The sequence below is a fragment of the Strongylocentrotus purpuratus genome, unplaced genomic scaffold, assembly GCF_000002235.5.
Source record: "Strongylocentrotus purpuratus isolate Spur 01 unplaced genomic scaffold, Spur_5.0 spur5_scaffold_12, whole genome shotgun sequence".
NCBI classification, from domain to species: Eukaryota; Metazoa; Echinodermata; class Echinoidea; order Camarodonta; family Strongylocentrotidae; genus Strongylocentrotus; species Strongylocentrotus purpuratus.
The window spans coordinates 29,766,797-29,789,592 of NW_022145597.1; the positions used below are offsets into that span (position 1 = coordinate 29,766,797).

Here is a 22,796-nt window from a genome sequence, read left to right on the forward strand (position 1 = left end):
TTCATCTTTTTGTACATCAAGTGTTAATTTTCTTCTTATTTAAACAAACCCTGAAACTTTCTAACATGCTTTTTCAACCAGTTAAGGTTAGATTTTACACGATGCAACCAGTTTTAAATGGTTGCAAAGTGAAAAGGTACCTTTGAGGCCATACAATGAATTAAAACTCAAGGACCCTCACACAAAAAATATGGACATAAGATATACATGTAAGCTAAATATTGTAAAAAATATGATATTTAGCAATATTCAAGATAGTCCTATGTATATGTATGTACAAGTCAATATACCCTATGAAGGGTGTTATAAATAATATTTATATAATTTGTAAAATGAAATAAACAATTCATGGAATGTGACAGACTATATTAAATCTTACAAGTTATACATGTACATGTACTGTCCTGTGCACAAACGCAATGTACTATTTTCAACGTCAGTATCAAGAGAATTTATTGAAGATTCTGACCGTAGGAATATCTCACACAATAATGAACAGAATCCCATGTTTAGAGATAGACCTTAATGTTGTGGCTGGTAATCATTAATCTTATCCCTAAAAGCATGATCAGATAATTTTTTCATTCCAGACCTTTGCATCAAATCAGTAGCAAATGTTATCGCTTGTTCAACCATCCATTGGTATATACGCACAGTTTTGACAATATTCTTTGAAAGACCATTCAAACATAAGTAGGGTGGGATCAAAATATTTAGGGTTGATGAAATGTGAGAGATTAGGGCCATAGAATCTGGTTGTGCGGAAGGGGTCGTATCACATACACAAAATGAACATATCCCTTAATGATACTGAAAGAACAATTGCTGCTGAATAGACAATGTATATGAAATATATATAAATATATAATTCTGATGGATGTTTACTAATGCTGTTTTAAAGCAGAGTAATACATTCTACCTTCTTGGTCTTCATGAATGCTTCATACACCTTTGCACATTACATTGTATTAACATTACCTCTCATCCTCAGTATCTACACAGGTTTATTCTCATTAGTTCCTTTTAAAAGTGTAGAAATTGTAGTTATAATAAGCCTTGGTTGCTTTACCCATTGAAAATAATTCATTGCATTTTCTCTCTTTTTTCCCAAACCCATCATTAAAGTACATGTACATGTAGTTGAACGCGTTTTGATATTCAATTAGAGTGATATATTTTTTACTTAGTACTCAAGGTGTCAAGAACTGATGCATGATCTAATAAAACACTTATCAGGTGCATCGGTGCGATGGCAAAAGAGAATAAATATAAAATCAAATATATGGTTCCTTCAATTATAGCTATAGTTATCTGTACTTTCTGAAAGCAACATATGATTCACAGCTTCCCTCCCACCACTACCTCCAACAAACTGACCAATATCACCCCCTGCTTTTCCCTGACCTTTGCCCTTTGACCCCTTATCCACGGTCTGACCTTTTGCCCCGACCACCCCACCAGGCCCCTTACCTGCTCCCTGCCCTCTTGTCTTTGCACCTGCTGCAGTTCCATTCTGGTTTTTAACGCTCGAGTTGGGACTTCTGGCATTTGATCCCACCTGACCCTTGGCGTTTGACCCCACCTGACCCTTGGCATTTGACCCCACCTGACCCTTGGCATTTGACCCCACCTGACCCTTGGCATTTGACCCCGTCTGACCCTGTGCGCCTGCGAGACCAGCATTGCTTGATGATAGTCCAGCGTGGAGTGTCGGGCTTGGACTGCGACTGCGTCCTGCCAAGGAAAAACAGAAACACAATGGTGAAGATTCCTCTTTCTAAGACCTTTTTTTTTGGGGGGGGAGGGGTGAAATCAACATTCTCATCCAGTGTATAATGGTATAAATGGGTGTGAAAAATCATCAACTAAGGAAATGTGGCAAACAATTATCATGTCAATAGTAAACCCTATAGGAAAAAAAGATTCAGCCCCCCCCCCCCCCCCAACCAGCCCTCTAACACTTTTCAGGACACATTTAAACACTACCTTTAATTTTCTTCTTACCAGGTTTGATGCATTTAAAATAATCTGCAATACAAAATGTCTAATTTTAAGGGAAGGTTACAGATTCTTGCGAACAGGGACACCATATATATTTGCCATGAAGCCAAAAGAAGAAAAGGCACCCTGTCATCCAATCAAAGAGAAATGGATATTAATTTTTTTTTAAATTTTCACCAAGGGTGATGAATCAAAGAAAGTTTGTCAAAATTACGAATTTCCAGACAATTATCAACTTTAAGGAATTTCAAGGGAAAAGAGGCATACCCCTTCTACAGCCCCACCCCTATATACCGGTAAGTCTTACCTCCCAATCTTAAGCATTCCTCCTTGTGCCTAGCATTCCATGCTTTAATCTTACACGCCTTGCTGCAGTAGTAGACCTCCTTGCAGCGGGTACACGCAGACAGACGCACCCCTATATACCGGTAAGTCTTACCTCCCAATCTTAAGCATTCCTCCTTGTGCCTAGCATTCCATGCTTTAATCTTACACGCCTTGCTGCAGTAGTACACCTGCTTACAGCGGGTACACACAGACAGACGCACCCCTATATACCGGTAAGTCTTACCTCCCAATCTTAAGCATTCCTCCTTGTGCCTAGCATTCCATGCTTTAATCTTACATGCCTTGCTGCAGTAGTACACCTCCTTACAGCGGGTACACGCAGACAGACGCACCCCTATATACCGGTAAGTCTTACCTCCCAATCTTAAGCATTCCTCCTTGTGCCTAGCATTCCATGCTTTAATCTTACACGCCTTGCTGCAGTAGTAGACCTCCTTGCAGCGGGTACACGCAGACAGCCCCACCCCTATATACCGGTAAGTCTTACCTCCCAATCTTAAGCATTCCTCTTTGTGCCTAGCATTCCATGCTTTAATCTTACACGCCTTGCTGCAGTAGTACACTTCCTTGCAGCGGGTACACGCAGACAGCCCCACCCCTATATACCGGTAAGTCTTACCTCCCAATCTTAAGCATTCCTCCTTGTGCCTAGCATTCCATGCTTTAATCTTACACGCCTTGCTGCAGTAGTAGACCTCCTTGCAGCGGGTACAAGCAGACAGACGCACCCCTATGGATCGCCCACACTCGTAGCAGTAACGAAACAATGGCTTCCTGTAAGGCAAGGTATAGAGGAGCGTATTGAACACTATGGGGATGATGATGAGTATTGGTTAGTTTAAATCACTAGAGGTTATCTTGTTTTATAATAACATATTAAGATTCAAAGAATGTTTTGGTAGTGTTATCCATGTACATAACTGGCTAGTGTGAAAGGCTAGCAGTAAATGTTCAGTATATTTTCTAGAACTTGGGGAAGTGTTGTACACATAGGTTTTAACACTGCCTGTTAAATCTTAGGCAAAATTGGTAACCATCATTCTGAATCACAAAAATAATTAGATTCATTACGTGATTTATGTCAAACAAAATAAATATACATACATTGGCTTTTGCAAGTAGATACAATATGCATTCAAAATGAAAGCTTGCCTCAGAGTAGGAACTAAATTTATATTTTCTGAATATCCCATGATATGAACACATTTACTCATGTCTAATTGTGTGTGTGTGTATCTCTATTATCAAAATTTTAAGCCACACTTGAAAATGAATATCATTACAGCTCTCATGGATAACACAGTTACTAGGGTATACAAAATTTGAATGTCAATGCTATTGCTGAAGTATGAAAATGTAGAGAAAATGTGCATCTGTGATGTACAAATAAGTGGTTATCGTAAAACTCTTTCTTCTAAAGATTAATCTACAACACTTTATATCATGGTTTATTGTGTTCATGATTTAACATACAATTGGTAAAGTTAATAGAGTAAAATCTAAAACTACAGCATTAATAATGTCACACACATCATTGAATAATAATGTTACATATCAGGTATTTACACGTAGCTTAAATGGAGTAAATCAAAATGGCAATGTTAGAATGATATGTGTGCATGGCTACTACAGTACAAGCCAGAAAGAACTAGCTCATGTACTACACTTAAACACAGAGTAAGCACCCTTTCAGCTGTCAGCAGAATACATGTATATGTACATTCCAAGCAATCGTCACTTCTGGTTAAGAGTGAGAATTGATGATAAAAAGGAAGTTCAACCCAATATTATTTTTTTTTGTAGAAGCAGAAAATGAGAGAAACAGATCAGTGAAAGTTTGAGCAAATTCTGATGAAAAATAAGAAAGTTATGCATTTTTGAAATGAGTAAGGGGAGCTCGTAAGATATGTCACAGATTTGCCAATTTTTGTTTGGTTGATTGCACCTTAAAAAATTCCTAACTTTCTTATTTTCAATCGGCTGATACTTTCACTTTCATCGACCTCTTTCTCTCATTTTTCTGCTTCTACTAAAATCAACTTAATATCAGGGTGGACTTCTCCTTTTAAAAAATCCAACCAAATTTACTATGAATCATAACATCTACTTATATAGATGATATCTGCCAAACGAGCTTGATAAAGAATGCATAATGAGAAATGAGCTACGTAATGAATATAATGAAATCGAGGCAGTCTTGCAGGCTTGTTGAACACACACATATTTTGAAAGATTGCCAAAAAAGATTTTGAATAGATTTATAACAACTGCTTGTGCAAAGTTAACTGAAGATACATACATGGAAAATGACCATTACTGCAGTATATAGTGCCATAGTGCAAGTAACTGATAAATGAGTACTGCAGATATACACATGTAAATGGATGGTTAGTCAGTCAATATCACAGCAAAAAGCTATGTAATTACATGTAAATGAATTATTTGGTATTTTAATACAGATCAGGTACCAAAAGATTGAACACACATACACACACAAATGGATAAACTACATGGAGGCTTACATACAATGTGCACATCACACATGAAAATATATGGTATTGATCCTCGTGGGTAGGTTATGATGATGGTGAGTTAGGATATTAGTATTTCACTGCATGAACTCCAAAACCTGTTGTTAAGTGGTGTATTTTAGACCCTTGCTCAAGAGCTTGACCTTGGCCTCATGGTCAGAGATTTCCTTGACCATTTAATGCCAAAGCATCCATCTGGGTTACGATTGGTCAGAACAGAATTTTTCTAGAGGAATCAGTGGTGGCTAGCACTGCATAATGCCTTTTCAAAATTAATGTTCTATAAATTAAGGGCTTAGTCACTGGTCATGAAACTTATTTCCTGTGTTCTCTCCTTCTTCATGTTTGTTATAAAAACTTCCAAAATTAAGTGTCCAAACACTACGTTCCAAAAAATGGCTTCTTGGTCCAGAATTAATAGAGGATCTATCCGTAGGTCCCATTCATGAAACAAATTTACTGTTAGGATTCTGCGACTTCTAGTTTACACTAATTGACTTCATTGTGAAATTTTCGGAGACACAATATGTCATGTATTAAAAGAGGGTTCTGGTCTGAAATAAAAGATTGTCTTGGCCCTATGAATCAGACGATTTTTGTTTTCCATTCCTTCTTTCTTTTAGGTTTCTGCCTCTTTTAGTTCACTCTAAAATTCAATGAGCAAGACCCAACTAGACCAAAACTAATGATGAAAATGATGAAAAGGAAAGTTTTTGTCTAGATCATGATTTTACAGGACCAATTTCCTCTGGTCTTAGTCTATAGATTATAGAGCTAGTTCTAAACTACATCACTCATGTTAGTATGCCTGATATACACACAAATATTATCTGAGTCCTGGGCCAACCTGATGTGGGACCTGCTGGCGTGCTTGACCAGTCGCTGGGTCCTGGCCTGGTCCCCGTTAGTACCCTGCGACAACTCCACCGTCATTACTACCTTCCCACCACCACTACACAGGCAACCATGGTATACCACCACCACCACCCAAAGGATTATGGGTAAATGCATGCAAAAGGGGTCAAGGGTCAAGTAAAAATACAGAAAAAAGAGAAGTAGGTCAAGTCATTTTTCAGAACTATTAACAATCATTCAAGATACAAGATTTTTATCTTTTTAGAAATATATCAATGAAATAAGAAAAATAAAATAGTTAGATACAACAATGTTAATTTCAAGATTAATTTGTTTTTAACATAAATAATGTTGACTTATTAAATTGCTGTGACCCGCGATAACACTGATATTAGCAAGTAATTTTAGAACACAACACAGATATAGCTTTCTGTTTAATTTAATGTATGTAACATAGACGGATATGCTAGGTAAAAAATGATAGCGGGTTGTGTGTCCGGACACCAAACAAAAATAAAGCCTTCTCTTTTGCCTTTGAATTTAATGAAGAATATTCATCATAATCGTCCATGACCTAGCATCGTTTAGCCATTCATGAATGAACCTGCATTCAATCAGCAGATGTACGAGATTTATTGTATTATTACAAACGCTCCTTCTCTCCCCTTTCCTTTTCTTCTCTGCAAGTCAGTCTTTTCTATTTGTATTTGTTATTGTTGTTGTATCTAAGTTGAGGGCTGCGGGCACATCAAGCTACTTTGCTTATTTCTGTAGCCCTCCTGCATCTAATGTATGTTAATTATGCATTCAATATATTTGTTTAAATTCATTTACTATCTGTATAAAATTATATACACTTAAAATATTGTATCAAACCATATTATGTTCATGAAAATGTATGATGAAAAAAGAAAAAAGATGCAGAAACCAATAAATCAAATCAAATCAAATCAAATCAATTCAAATCAAAAGCACTATTTAACCATCATGAATTCAGGTATTTATCATTCATAATATTATCCTACATAAGTAAAGATGAATTATTGCTGGTAAACTTCTTTGAATAACTGTTAAATTGCCTGTCTGGATGACTAAACATAACATAACCAGCAGCTATGAATTTGGAAGTGTTCTGTTTTTATATCATGTATTATAGTCATTAGACATACAGGTACAAGCATTGTCACAATCACAACATTGAGCACAGCATGTGGCTTCTTTTGTGGGGAAATAGTTGCATACCCTTTTGCAATAAATACGAGTTTGCATTTTTTATTGTGATCATTGCATTGCTTTCTGGGATTCAATTTGCATGATATCAAACAACTCAATGTGAAAATAGAGCACAAATGCATTCAAATGTCAAATCTTCTTGGCATACAAAAAGGAGTGCATACAATTAACAAAAAGTTTATGTATAAAACACAACTACACATAAATTGAATGAGACTTCAAATTTAACAGGTCACATGACCTTTATTAACCGAGCCTTCTAACACTGGATAAAGAACATAACTAGAGACTTGGTCATGTATTTAGCAAAGTATTTAGCAGAATTTCTTCTTTAAATGACATAAAGTGTAATATGCTTCATATTTTCTGTATCTCACTCACAAACACCGTCGCTGTTTTCACGAAGTGACGGTAGTGAAAAAAAATTGCATTCACTTTGCGTTACGATTTTCCTCACTACCGTCACTTCGTGAAAACAAGGACGAAACATAGCTTGGTGCAAACATGTATGACGTCTCTTGCGCGCAATCGCCAGTTAATTCACATGTATAAAACCCCAGCATTTTTTTTTTCCTTTTTATTGTGGCAATTTCTAAACAAGTTTCTGAACAAGCCGTAACGGGCTCTACAACACAATGGAGGAAGACAATGGATCTGTTGTCCATTAACCACACTAACTAAATAAATTACAAACTTTAACATGGACCATGAGCGACCCCATAACATATTCGCGTCGCACTAAATTCAGCCCGTTCAGAAGACGCATAAGAAGTCATGTTCATATTTTCGCGGGTTCTGAAAAACCGCAGACACCGACTTAAGCGCAAAATCTGCGAAAAATTAATTTACTGCCAATATTTTTGCGTTTACAGTACCTTACCCTGACCCTAATCCTTCCCAAAACATGTAATAAAAATGCTAACGTTAAACCTTGTTCAGATTTGAAGTGGTAAACCACAGCTTTGTACTTTTTTCAGCAACATGTAAATGAATGGCAACAATGCGCAACAAACTTAAGGTACAATTAATGCATATTCACTGAGCTATGTGTTATACGATACAGAAATGTGAAGAATATTACCCTCAAGTTATCATATAAGAAACCGCTGAGGTTTACAGCGTCTCATCTGAACCAGTCATAACTCTACAGCTTTGACAAAGAAATCAGGGGGGTGTTTCACAAAGATCCTAAGTCGAACTTAACTCTAAGTTGGACCTAAAAATTTGAAGAGTCATTTGTAGCCTTAAAATAAAGTATTTTCAAAAGCAAAAATTGAAGTATTTTCATAAATTCCATATCAAGAACATAAAATCTCCTTGATAATAGAAAATATGAATGATTTGTTTCAACATTTTATGCCTTTTGAAATTACTTTTACAAACATTTTCAAAGATGCTAATGGCTTTCCATAATTGTTAAGTCCAACTTAGAGATAAGTTCAACTTAAGATCTTTGTGAAACACCCGCCAGAATGCCAATCCAGACCCTGCATAGTCAACAAAATATATCCTGAAGCAAAATTTATTGGAGCATGTGTCTGATCTTACCTGACGGTCATCTCTTCATCGCGATCCACCAAGGGTTGCACCATACCGCTGCTATCCTTGGTCGTAGCCTCAAAGGCCACCTGTTTACTGCCCTCTAGCCCCACTCCTTCACCCCCTTTGAAGGAGATTCGGGAGGGGCTCTTGCTTCTCCCGATGCTGCTACCTTCCGATGTCTCGGCCCCTGCCCCGGTGTACAGGAATCCATGGCTTGGGCTGACACCTGTGAGAATAGAGAGTTGATAGTGTAAATCATCTTTCCACTGGACCTTTGCTAAATTGATTCAGGAAAATATTGATCTCTTCAAAGAGCCTTCTCAACAGTCTCATTTTTGGAAAGGGGCTGTTTGTACAGATACATATTTTTCAAGCATCTTTAAAAAAAACTGCATCATTACTCACACTCTGTTCCAATTTTCATGTACCTTTAAAAAGAAAGTGTACATGTAGCTAAGGTGAGATTTACTGGGGAAATACACATATATCCCCAATTTCCCCTCTATACCAATATTTCTCCAGACCCAATAGGCATTGTCCAGAGCAAAATCATACCCCCAACATATCATTTATGGCCTTGATTGTAAATGACTACTATGGAAATTGCATAGAAATAAATGACAGCTTGGCATTTTTTTTTCTTTTATTTACAAATTCAACATATAAAAATAATAATATTAATAATTTTAGAATTGCATAGCACACATACCAGCCTATAATCACAACCCAGGTGCAAAATCAAGACATTACATTAAATTCAAAGTTCTAAATATGAAAGACTAATATGGGGCATTGCAAGTTGACAAATTTGCAACTGATATTTGCAATCAATTGCAACTCAACTTTCTTGCAACACCCCACCAGTCTCCTAAATGTCCTAGGATTTTATTAGGATTAAAGTTTAAACGATTAAATTAAGTTAACTAGATCTAGCTTTTACCCCCCCCCCCCTCTCTCTCTCTCTCTCTCTCTCTCTCTCTTACTATTGGGGTGTCACAAGAAAGTTGAGTTGCGATCAATTGCAAATTTGCAATTAATCGCAAGACTTACGCTTGATTTGGGGGAGTTGCAATTGATTGCAACTTTCTTGCAATGCCCCTTAAGACTTACTTCTCATGCCATCATACTCCTCCTGGTCCAAACGGTCCTTCTCTCGCTTGACAGCGGCCTCTCTCAGGATCTCTCCCAGGTGACTTAGCAGCTTCCTGCGAGCGTTGTAGGTGTCGCGCTCTGCGTGTGTCAGGGCATGGTACGGCATGTGTGCTATCCGACGGTCCTGTCAAATAAAGGAGTTGGATACATGAATATATGTGAGGGAACATGAATTATTAGGAAGTCTCTTGATCTGAATCAGTTTATCTGTGACCAAATCGATTTAAAGGGTGATCAGATGTTTGCTTTGGCAGCATTGTTTGTTTGTTTGTTTTACCTGACTGCTATACAAGAAAGTATGTGTATGCTTGTAAGTAAGCAACCAGGGGACCAGCAGATTTGAGTCCTCTCCAAGGGACTTTGTGATGAGGATTAATGTCTTGCCAAAGGGCGCTAGCACATCGACTTGGTTTCGAATCCGGGACCGTCTGATTCAAGACCACTGAGCCATCGCGCCTTCATTTAGTCTGGACTTTAATTCATCAAATAAGCCACATTACATGTAGGTGTGGGGTTGAGACAGAGTTTTAGGATAGATTAGGGTAGAGGTTACAGATGAACATGTAGGTATTGAGTGATGGAAGTTTGGATTCAACTACTGTAACAAACTTAACTGAAAAGCAATGATCAGTGGAGCATACAGCATACTATACAAACATGTATGATGTATCTCCTTATTAAAGGGATCCGGTAACTTTGTCTCAGATTCTGAAACAAAATTCTGGATTTAGCTCATGATGCAATGATAATTATAAACCTTTAGGTCAGTCAGGAACCCCATGACTTTTACAAGCCGATCGCCTGTCTGATTATCAAGATATTTATGATTGGAATTACAAATTTTGAAAACCGTTCGCCTGACGGTTTTCATAACACTACAGGCTATTGGGGAAAACGAGTATGGTAAAACCGGTCACTCAAAGATTTTTATTTTTTTGAGGCACTTCTTGATCATTTTGAAGCGCAATTTTTTTAGGGCTTCAATATTACACCATATCACAGACACTGATAACACGTAGAGCCGTGTATCTCAGATTTAACATTGTTAAACAATCCCTTTAAAGGATACAAGTAATAAATTACTACATTGTACATACATATTACATTTGATGATTGTTAATGAAAACTAAATACAAATTCTTTTCAACTAAGACTGCTCTTCATAAATAGTACTCTACCAATCGTCAAGTAGCAGCCTGATTTTAAATCGATCAGGATCATGTAACTGTGACTTGTCTTTAACTTTGTGAAGTTGTGTTTAAAGGCCATCTGTACTAGTTTGGCTAGGAGGAATAAAACCGCCAAGGGATGTCACTGATAGGTGGCTATCTCATCAACTCAGCCCTCAATTTAAAAGAAAAAGAGGATCATGGGGGACGAATGGTCACCGATTAGGCATTGTTTTCTATATAGAGGGAGCAAGTAGATACAAGGAGTACAGTGTGGCTTTAAACGCAACTTTCGATGATAGAGGGCGCTAGACAAATATTCTCCTGCGACTGACCTGATTGAACATCCAGTAGGCATAGTCTACAGCCGTGCCCATCTGACGCTTCGGTCCTACAGCGATGGGTGCTGCTATGTTGGCTCCAGCTTTGACTAGTTTGTCAATCTGCAAACAGAGCATACACGCATGGATGTAATTAGATCAAGTGAAGAACATTGAATATAAAAATACAACCTTGCTTTAGAGTAAGAGGGGAAATATATGCTGTCTGAATGGAAATGCAATAAAGCAGTACTTGTCACGTATTTGGTGTGTAGCAAAGGATACATAGGCCTTATGAAATGTGTTAATTTCAATGATTTAAAAAAAAAAATCTTTGTTGTTGTTTTGTTGTGTATTTCTCTGAAATCCAAACTTTTGTTTGTGCTGTGTTGGTAAAGACCCTTTATATAGATTTCATATTGTCTGAAAATTGAGACATGGGATGTTCTATCATTTATATGACTCTCCCTACAAACAGTAAACATAAAAATGAAAGACAAATATTTGAAATGATAGTGGCTATCATTTACAAAAAATATGAATATATATGCTATATTTCCATGCATGAGATGTGTACCTTAGCCTCTTGCAAAACAAATAGTACATTATTCCTTTAATAACTATTTTAAAATCCATCCTCTGAGTACTTCCATCTTTCTTCTATCACATCATATCAGGATGATCCTCTACTGGAATCATCCATTACATGAGAAAGGGGTGTTCTACACGTACCAATGCTATTCTCTGTTGAGGGGTCCTTCTGAATTCAAACTGTGTGTTAGCAGCTACACATAGAGCGCTGCCTATGCTCTGGCCTAGTGGTAGACTGGTGTTAGCATTACAGCTTAGCAACTCATCAATTGCCTATGAGAAAGAGGAGTAGATAGATACATAAATATATGCAATTTATTCTATTCTAACAGAATATATATTCCAATATATATGTTACTCTAACAATCATGCACCTTCTTTCAAGTGTCAATCCATTTATTTACTCTCATTAGTACAACAAATACAATGGTATGAGAAAGAATAGTAGATAGATATATAAATATGTGCACTTTGTTCTATTCTAACAGCATTATTCTATTTTAACAGAATATATTATATTCTAATATATATTCTACTCTAACAATCATACACTTTCTTTCAAGTATAAATCCAAGTATTTACTCTCATCAGCAGAGCTGCCAACCCCAACTGAACAAAAATCCTATTTTTGATCGATAAGCACTTTCTTTTTCTTAAACAGTGTTAGTCAACATTTTGAAGAATTATGCATAGTACATTTTACAAACATTTTGTTGAATAAGCAAGAGTTTGTCATGAATGATCATTTAATGAACCAATGAACATCCCAATATTGCTTATGTGAAATGCTTGAAGGATACTTTACAGGAGAGAATGGGCAATTTGCCATTGTAAATGACACACACGCACATAATACACAAGCACATTCAACTTCTTTTTTTTTCTTCTTTTTTGTGGATTTTTTTTTTTTACCTGTATATGACATCGCCTTCCCTTATACTAGTCACAATAATGTAACGGCCCAGGAATTAATAAGGCACCCTTAAAAGCATCGCTTCAAACCACATCAATATGCTGGTGCCTCACAGACAACATTATCATATCATTTTGTTTGAAATTGACTAATTCTCAAAAATGTATTCTATATCAACAGTCATACATCTTTTTACCGTAATGTAATTTCAATTAATGTAATGTGATGTCACTTATTTAAAGTTTACTATTAAATGATTACTAAAAGGACATGCTTTCGAGTAATAGCAATTTCAGTTGCTTTTGTCACCCCTGACCAGCAGATTGTATCCTTCTCTCTCTCTCTCCTCTCCACTTTCCTATAGCTGTATGTATTATGAAATTTCTATGTATTATCTGATTGTTATACTCATTGTATGTTTTTCGATTGGTCAAATAAATAATAATAATAATAGTAATAATTGAATTCATTCTAAAAATAGTTACTAGCTTTAAACCCACATCAGGAAAAGGTGCTGTATTGCAAAACGGGTAAAAATATTATTTTGAACTGTAAATTGTTGTTCGATGTTAAGGATATGAGAATCTCATTTAGCTCTTCATATTTAAGTCATTCCTAAAGTCATCCTTAACTTTACGCACAGCTTATCATATAAGGTCTACCGTGTTAATTCAATGTATTCTTCCCTTACCAGATCATTGCCGCTAGCGATAGCCAGTGAGAGCGGCGACTGTCCTTTACACAATACGTTTGGATTGGCTCCATGCTCTAGGAGAAGGTGTACCACCTGACGTGCCAGCTGCAAGATAGAAGATCGAGGAAAAATTTCAAAGATTGTATACCACCACCACCGCGGTGGTGGTGGTGGTGGTGGTTATATTACCTGACTGCATGGTAAGAAAGCATAAATGCTTGTTAGTAAGCAACCAGAAGACTGACAGCTTTCACCCGACAATGGACCACTTGGGACTTGTTCAAATCCCTGCCATTGCAATTATATCCTTTGGCAAGGCATTTATCTACGTTTGCCAGTCTCTACCAAGATGTATAAATCAGTACAAGACGGAAATTCTTTGAATGCTTCATTGTCTCACACGGCAGCTTGGCTAAAGCCAAAATAGTAATAGCACTCGGCCTTACATATGGTCAGGAAAAATGCATTTTGTAAATCCAAATATTATCATTATTTTTACCTCATAGTCATCATCCCGATCGCAGGCAATATGAAGTGGAGTACGACCTCCTTGATGATCCCCTGCTGCCTCCAGCTCCAGGAGATAGCTGAACACACTCTCATCAAGACCAGGCTTCAACTTCACACTAGGATCCAAAGGAGACAGATCCTCCTGCAAACAATGCGACAGTGTTTTTTGTTTGTTGTTATTACACTTTAGTGGTAAACTCTCTGCTATTGCCCATTAGGCCTAAAAATCTTGAAATCCACGGTCAGCTTTTTGAAAAAGTTTTTTTTTTTTAACCGTTTTTTTAGAGAGAAAAAAAAACAGCAAAACAGAATAAGGTCAGCCAAAAGAAGGAGTTAAAAAAAAAAAAAAGATTTTCGACCGACCGACCCATGTTTTAGGCCTCATACTGATAGAGTTGCTGCAGTAATTCATACTTTACAGACCCGTATGAAGTCATCCTTTATTTAAAGCAAAGAGCGCTTCTTGAATAGGCAAAACTCTACTTGTGTACATCTAATTTTCTTCTTGAAACTCATTTGCTTTTCTAATGCCTAATTTCTAATGATGAGTGTCTCCTTTCTAACTTGATTTAATTCATAATTTCTAACTTCTAAATTCTAATCTTGATCAATTATTTTCCCCTTCCATTGCTAAGTTCAAATACCATATCTTCTCCAAACAATCCTTGTCTGATTATATATATATCTTATTTCTCATTTTTAAATCAACCTTGGATTATAAGTTCCTGTACTTACAGGATATTCCTGAAGATCTTTGTCCATTGCTCTGGTGTTGGGATTAGCCCCCGCTGCTAGCAGGAGCTTGGTGATTTCCACCCCCTCAGCACCCCTGATTGCACTCGCTATGTGCAGAGGAATCAGGCCTTCTTTCTGTAATGGGGAAGGGGGATCAAGCTGTTAGGGGAGGGGATCAAGCTCACATAGGAAGATGGGAGTTGGTCTAGCAGCATGTTCACTAGGTCAGCTCTCTGTCTTCACCTTGCAAACCGGCTCGGATGGCCCCGGCTCGAAACTCAGTCACTTCTTTCGGATGGTTAAGTTAAAGGTCAGTCCCCAGACGTAAATAATCATATACTGTATGATTGATACACGTCTGAAAAACCCAATTATAAACACACACACTGTTACACAGTGCACATGTACATGAGATCATGTAACTAGGAAAAAAATATCCAGATATGAATCAAAATCTGTCTCCTTTCCTTTTTGTCTCTCAGTCTATTCATATGTCTCATTCTCAACTTTGTATTAATCTAACGTTTTTGTATACGCATGTAGATTACATGACTCCTCCTGATAACTTTGACTTAGAATCTTTGTGAAACACCCCCCGGACAGACTTACCTCAGGTGATAGCCTGGCTTCCGTGGATGCCTTCTTCTGTAGGAGTATAGAGACTGCATCGACATCCGCAGCCTTGATCGCAAAGAAGAGCACGGGCATGGGTACAGACGAGGCGTTGGGGTCCGCACCTCGCTTTAGGAGTAATCGGATTGTGGCCTCCATGTTGGTATGTCTATGGAAGTGAGATCAGTTCAGTTCAGTTCAGTTTATTAAAAAACACATGGCATAGTAATCATGACGAACAAACATGATCCAAATTGAGACCCCAAAAAGCAATGCTTGTGAGTGGGGCCCCTTTGGAGGATGGACATCTCAATCCCAGCGGATTGGCAAAGAGACCAACGTGTTTCAAGGATCTGCGCAAATCAAAACATGAAAGATGGTAGGATACGATCGATCATGGATACGATACAGTCTCGATAGAACCAGAGGGGGAGAGAGATTAAAGTTTGAGTGCTTCACAATTGGAGAGCATGCAATATCTCTCTTGCTATGTTCAAACATGACATTAAACATGTAACAAAATGCAGAAGAAAAGGTTTGCATGTACATGTACAATGAAAGTAAATGGCAAGAGGCATACCTTTGTGTGTGTGGGGTGTGTGTGAGAGAGAGAGAGGGAGGAGGGTGGATGGTGAATTAAAATGTAGCTACTTACAACTATGAACCGTATACCTATTCACTGATTTTTGTGTTAAAGATTCTTACAGAGACTGAAGCATGCTATCTCATTCAATAATCTTTTTCTTTTTAACAATCCTTCTAAATTATGTGAAGGTGATTTTTTTTTTATCTTAGAACTACAATGGAGGTGATGATGAAGTTGATTCTTCATAAGAAGCTGATGTTCATCACATACATAGACAAAAATGTAACTTTGATCAAATTTGGTTTTAAAATCCACAACTATCATACCCATCCAGACTTTCATTCAGATCTACCACGTATTTCAGCTGTTCTAATCATTCTACGTAACCATCACACTCACTCTGCTATATCGATAGCCCGCTTCCTAGCCTCATCCAGATTCTCTTCCTGCCGTGAGATTCCCCGACTAACGACTCTGGGGTTCTTGCTCATCGCGGTGGCGCTCCTCTCAATGAGGTCTTCTGTTATCTTGACACCGAATCCTTTGAGACTCTGGTCCGTCTCAAAGTCATTGATGGAAGTGATGATGGAGGAGGAGCCATGGAGGGAGGTCAGCTGCAAGAGAAAGGGCAAGATTGACAGTAATAATAATAATAATAATAATACATTTATAAAGCGCAGAAACTGTCCAACATTAAGTATATATTCTACTGCGCTACAGGAGCTCCTGATATGCTTAGATTTACAATCAATTGAACAGATGTGTTTTCAATTTTGATTTAAAGATATTTACAGATGGTGATTTCCTGACTTCAGATGTCCAGAGTTTTTGGGCTGCACAAGCAAATGCTCGACCACCTAGCGTTATTTTTGTTTTGATAAAAGAGAAGAGGATAGTGGGTACAACAGTTCTAAATTACAAGACTGGTTCAATATGGTTTCAGTTTGCGCATCATTTCCTGGTATCCCCCTCAAGGCTAGTCAATATTATATCATTATTCAAGGCAATTTTAAATTGTTATGACAATTAACATAGTTTTCACTAACATCATAAAAGATAGCATACATGTAGTTTCAGAATATGGCTCCAGTTCTGTAACCCCTATCGTCTCACATAAATTGTATGGAATTTTAAATTCTTTTAGAATAAAAAAAACTACCCCTTGCACTATCACCAAATAATTATTGGACCAATCAAAGTTCCCCTCCCCCCCCCCAAAAAAAAACAGTGACTCCTTCTTAACATCATTGACTAATCGTAATCTTTTAATTGACCAAACAAGATGAAAGTACAATGTACCTATATCATGACTCTGTGATGTGTATATACAATGTACATGTTCTCAACATACCTTTTGGCTAAGAAGACTGCCAGCTTTCCTCACACTCCGTCTCTCCTCCACTGATTCATTATCCGGATCCCACTCAGGAATAAAACCCTCATCTTCCTCCATTTCAGCCCCAACTTCTTTCACCGGGCTCTCAATATCAAAGAAATCTCTATTCAAGTCATTCCCAGGCTCATCATGGACGATGTCACTCCGCCCGACCTCGGGAGCCGTCTCCGGGGCAACCGTTTCCTCTGGGCTCGCCATGTGGATCTTGACTTTGACACGTTCCTCGCCGAGCGGCACTGGTAGGTAGCGCTCCGCGATGTTGTACTTGAAGGAGGCAATGGGGTAGAAAAGAACATGGCAAGCAGCCAGAGCAGAGAGACCCTCGTCGTTCAGTTTGTTGACGTCGGCCCCATTGTCTAGAAGACAATTGATGACGTCTCGGTGCATATGTACCTGAAAATACATTTAGTTTGTTTAGCTTGATGCTTCATAATGCAGTTTTTACCATAAAGTAGACCTTATCACGGTTACACCCTATGTTACCAATTGTTTTAATTCTCCTGCTCCCATAGAATTAACAAAAAAGCACTAAATATGAAAATTAGGAAGAGACATTTTTTGACATAGAATTTACTTAATTGTTCCACTTATTTCAAACAACTTCCCTTTTTCTTCTCCATTCTCTCCTTACCACTGTCTTGGTTCTTCAACATGAAAGTATATTATTACATTACTGTATAACTTTGTTTTGCAATTTCGATTTCATCTTACAATGACTTACAATATGTATTTTAGTTTTGTATATGTTTATATCTCTCTATATTTTTAACTTGTTTGTAAATTGAACATTTTCAGCCTGCGAGCTGCTTGTTTGATGTGATTTCTCAATAAACCAAACCAATTCAATTCAATTTTATATGGAAATCAATTAACAAATCACATTCATACAGATTGAAAGTCTATACACCTATGCAGTTTCACCACATATTAAAATCTGCCACTGCAAAAGCTACGCATGAAGGCGAATTAGACATTGCAGGAATCATAACTTACTGCTGCCCCGATCAGACCGACGTGGCCGTTCCTGTCAGATACATTAACATTGACTGCCCCCTTGGATAAGAGCAAATGGACTGTGTCATAGTCTCCTTTTGCCGCTGCCTCTATCAGCTTCTCTGACATTAGTTCAATGGGGCCCTTCTCAGTGAAGACTCCTCGATCACCTAGGTACAGAAATAGAGTAGAAGTAGAATTGCATCACATCACTGGTTAGCTGTTTTTTTAAAGAAATTCTACAACTTTATGTATACAACATGCGTCATGTAGAGAGCTGTAATATTCTGGCTATTTTCTACATCCAGTTCGCCCGCAAAAAAAGAAAATGGGCAGCTGAGTTAATATGAATTGCAGCACATCATAGGAATACCGCATGGGCCCCAAACTTTGATCTATTTGATCGTTTTGAGATTGGGATCAGGGGAGAATAATGTGAACACCTTTTTGGGGGTAATCTACATGTTTGTAGACTTGAAAATCTCAGGGTTTTTTCTTGTTTTTTTAAAGCCATTTAGCAAATTTGAATAACCATTTGTTGGCAAATCTGTGTGAACAACCAGAACTATTCCATGCCCCAGATTTGGACACTTGACATCTGTTTGGCTGGTAATTCACCACTCTACTAACCCAAATGGGCATGCACATACGACAATTAGGCCAAGAAAAAAAAGATGTTGTATTGCCCTTAGCGACCGACCCAAAAGTCTTGAAATCTATGGTCGGCTTTAAGTATTTTTGTTACCGTTTTTTAGAGAATTTTTTTTTTAAAACATTCAAAACTGAGAAATATCAGGCCAAAGGGGGAGATTTACAAAATAGAAGTTTTAAAAAAAAGAAAAATTTCTGACCAACCAACCCTTGTTTAGGCACCTAAAGGGCAATACAACATCTATTTTTAGGCCTTATGAAGCTATCTGACTTACCATGGACAAGGGCATCCACCGGGAATTTGACCACACCTTCTCTGTTCCGATGCTTCATCACGTGAAGCTGCATCTCAATCAGAGAAGGGGTATTGTTTAGTGCCGTCAAGGTGTTGTCAGAATCTTTGCTTCCCTCATTCTCATCTCCAAAGAAAGCCTTGTCGTACTCCTCTCTGTCATAAGTCAATGTTTTCAAGTCTACGCTCTCTCCCATGCTCGACTGAAAGATGTCGAAGGTAGTCTCAAAATTAACACTTGAAAGTTTCTCCATCATCGCTCGTAACGACTGTTCCATGTGTCCGTTGGTGTTTGAATCATTACAGGCGTCGTTCAAGGCCCCGTTTAGGGCCGGGTTGCGAGGATCATTAATTTTCAGGCTCAAGACATGCTCAGTTGGGTTGTACTCAAAGTCTGTATGATCAGCCATTGTAAATGCACCCTCTATAGGGCTGCACAGTTTGACAAGTCGCTCTTTCCTCCACACTCCGATGTCATGCTTTTGATCGGGGTATGATAAAAGACCAGGGCCTTCCCTCTCATCATTGATGTATAAACCCTTGAAAATAAATTCATCAAATAGATTAATTAGTAGTTGAGAGAGTTGTCAAATTATCTACGGTAAAACCAAAAACGTTCACATGCATAAAATGTTATTGATTGCTTCATGTTTGCGAAAGTATTATTACTGGAAAAAACTAAATTGACGCACCCCTAAATTTGAGCAATTCATGACAATTTCTGGCCATAAAAATGGCTGTCCTTTTAAAGCATTGTATCCAAACATTGGTTTGTAAAATGATCATACTTGTTCTTTTATTCTTCTCATTATAAGACTAGCATTTGGTCTCTGTCCTCCTTCCATTTTTCTTCCTTTCTCTTTAGGACTAGCCTTTTCCCTCTGAACTTCTCTCCACTTACCTGAAATTCATTACCACTGCTGAATTTGAAGACACCATAGCCTTCCTTTTTGTTCTTGTAGAAAGTCCCCTCAAAGCATGACTTGTCAGGCCATGTGTAGGTTCCCTCTCCATGACGATGGTCTTTAAAATAGGATCCCTTGAAACTCTGTAGAGGCAATAAAAGAGGTTATAACATTTTGGATTAAAGAAATCATAAAAAGAAAGCCTTTGAAACAACTAGAAATGATCTTCTAGTATAATTTCAAGAGCATAGATGTAGATTTGTAGCTCAAAATCCTACACAGCCATAATTCCATAAGCAGAGTAATATTTTTAATTAAAATTGTATTTAATGTTTTGTTTGTGGGATCTTTTGTTTGTTTATTTAGGAAGCAAAGACATATCTCTCCTCATGAAAAAAAAGAGTGATTTATAAATAGTTATGACTTAACCAACCGTCAAAGATTGCATATAACGGAATCTTTATAGTATTTTTTTTGTTGTTGTCAGTGTTCTTTCTGCAAATTTCAAAATAAAGCATCTCACCTCTCCATCTTGCCAATTGTGTTCTCCTTGCCCATGCCTAGTATCTCTGACGAAATCCCCACTGAACTTTGACCCATCTGACCAGATCTGTTCCCCTGCGCCATGTCTATCATTGTCCACATACTCGCCCTTATACCGGTCTCCGTTGGGCCAGACGAAGACACCGTGCCCTTCCCGCTTGCGCCCATCCAGCTGCCCGGAGAAAGTGGCCCCACTCTTATAGTCCATGTGATTATTGTCCATCTCCTTCTTGGCTGATTTCAGCCGTGGGAAGGCGTAGAACTCCAACTTCGAAGGCATTTTTGCTCAGGGTTTTGGTGTACCCATGTACAGAATCCTACCTACAACAATAAAAAAAATAAGGAATTTGAAAATGGAGAACTTAAAAAAAAGGAAATACATTAGTATTACAGAATATAAACTACTCTCAGGCAATTGCTAGTAATTAAAAAGAAGGAAAGGAAAATGTTTTCCATACAATAAGCTTCATCTACAAGATTATTCAGGTCGAATAAGATAGTAGATCTACAGTGAATTTTTCTGACGTAGCCATAGAACTTTTTTTGTGGCTGCGACCCTTTTTACAGCAAGAAACTTTCAAGAATTTGCAAACAATTCAAACAAAATGTTTTCTTTGATTTAACTACATTAGTACATGTATAGATCTAGAACTATAACATAAACCTTTTGTGAATCAGGACTAGAGATAGAGTCTACATACACGGTAAATTATAAAGACTTTTAAAATAATTTTGATGGGGATATTCGGCGCTAGTGTAGTTCCGTATCCATTTTTTTCAGCAGTTTAATATTCATTCTTAGCAAAGGAATTTTAGCCCAATTGTTTACTAATTTTAATAATAATCATATATTGCATTTTCCACCTGAATTTGGATCACATCCGACATCGGGAAACGTTCGTTTATGGCTTCGATGTCGACGTTGTCGCTCAGTACCGTCTCTAAGCTATAGTCCTGCACCTCAAACTGAAGCTATCAGTACAAAATTATGAAGACTTCTCGTATGGTTTATGGTATCGCGCATACGAGAAGTCTGCCTAGTTTTGGACTGATAGCTTCAGTTTGAGGTGCAGGACTAGGTCTATAGCTTAGAGACGGTAATGAGAGACAACGTTGACATCGAAGCCCTGAACGAAGGTTTCCCGATGTCAGATGTGATCCAAATTCAGGTGGAAAATGCAATATAGACTCTAGATCTATGATTATAATTAAAATTAGTAAAAAAATTGGGCTAAAATTCATTTGCTAAGAATGGATATTAAACTGCTAAAAAAATGGATAGGGAACTACACTAGCGCCGATATTCTACCTATTTCGGGTGAATAAAGGTGAACATTATTTAGAGTGATTCACATGGATATTTTTTTTAAATCAATCTTTAAACAGCCATGCACAGCTGCATAACCATCCAACTCCCACTCCTAGTCCTACTGACTCTTTGACTTTGTACACAAATACAATCATGACAATGCATGAAGTCTAACCGTAAACGGGATGTCCAAGCCAACATCAACTTCCAAGTCTCACTCACTTCTGCTTTCTGGGAATCAAAAGCTTCAATGGACAATGGTCAAAAAATTTATCATTTCAAATTTAAATCAATTCTTTTCAGACCTAACTTCCTGAAATGTGCTGCCAGCTTAATGTCGATTTCCGCACGATTATAATGTCAGAATGGCACGGCTGCCGAATAGCGTACCCCGTTGCTAACTGACAACGGAATGCGTCTCGACTATTCGGACCGGGAGCATACTCTATGCCCACAGTAGCCCACCAGGAGATAACCAACAACCGGTGGACGTCCGCAAAATTCTGTTATCATTTTCGAGCCTTTTTCATAAAGGAAATAAATCACTTAAACGAACAAATTATCATAAACGACAAGTATGTAATACATATATATATTTTGCATATAATTCGTTATCTAAACATGTATGCTCACCTACTTTTTTAACTGTTTTTAGTGGTCAATACTGCGAGTTAAAGTAACGCCGTTCATGTTGCTGCAAATTCGTGGACGTGGAAGTATTCAATTTTTGGCAGGGAATAATGGTTTTAAATATATTTATTCAAAGTACTAAATATTCTTATATTAATTTTTCTGATTAATTTAATTAAAAATGAAATATAAATTGTTTGTTAAAACATAATTTTTTGATGATAGATATATCACTAATTAACGAATCAACTTAGATCAAATAATATTCCCCTACCAAAAAAATGG

General features: G+C 37.5%; 1 protein-coding gene across 1 annotated transcript in view; it reads right to left on the reverse strand.

The window, feature by feature from the left end:
- LOC578371 (ankyrin repeat and MYND domain-containing protein 1) overlaps window positions 1-22,610 on the reverse strand; it is a 22,954-nt gene extending 344 nt beyond the window's left edge. Inside the window, exons 1-17 of the mRNA XM_030982353.1 lie at window positions 22,519-22,610; window positions 20,553-20,893; window positions 20,026-20,172; window positions 19,108-19,663; window positions 18,182-18,351; window positions 17,144-17,581; window positions 16,192-16,406; window positions 15,204-15,375; window positions 14,595-14,729; window positions 13,849-14,001; window positions 13,347-13,454; window positions 11,884-12,015; window positions 11,167-11,274; window positions 9,621-9,786; window positions 8,517-8,736; window positions 2,969-3,123; window positions 1-1,734 (exon numbers count right to left, since the gene is read on the reverse strand). The exon at window positions 1-1,734 is cut by the window's left edge and continues 344 nt beyond it. Coding sequence (XP_030838213.1) covers window positions 1,292-1,734; window positions 2,969-3,123; window positions 8,517-8,736; window positions 9,621-9,786; window positions 11,167-11,274; window positions 11,884-12,015; window positions 13,347-13,454; window positions 13,849-14,001; window positions 14,595-14,729; window positions 15,204-15,375; window positions 16,192-16,406; window positions 17,144-17,581; window positions 18,182-18,351; window positions 19,108-19,663; window positions 20,026-20,172; window positions 20,553-20,852 — 3,618 coding nt within the window. The 5' untranslated portion in view covers window positions 20,853-20,893; window positions 22,519-22,610 and the 3' untranslated portion in view covers window positions 1-1,291. The remainder of the gene's footprint in view (window positions 1,735-2,968; window positions 3,124-8,516; window positions 8,737-9,620; window positions 9,787-11,166; window positions 11,275-11,883; window positions 12,016-13,346; window positions 13,455-13,848; window positions 14,002-14,594; window positions 14,730-15,203; window positions 15,376-16,191; window positions 16,407-17,143; window positions 17,582-18,181; window positions 18,352-19,107; window positions 19,664-20,025; window positions 20,173-20,552; window positions 20,894-22,518) is intronic.
- Between the last annotated feature and the right edge of the window lie 186 nt (window positions 22,611-22,796).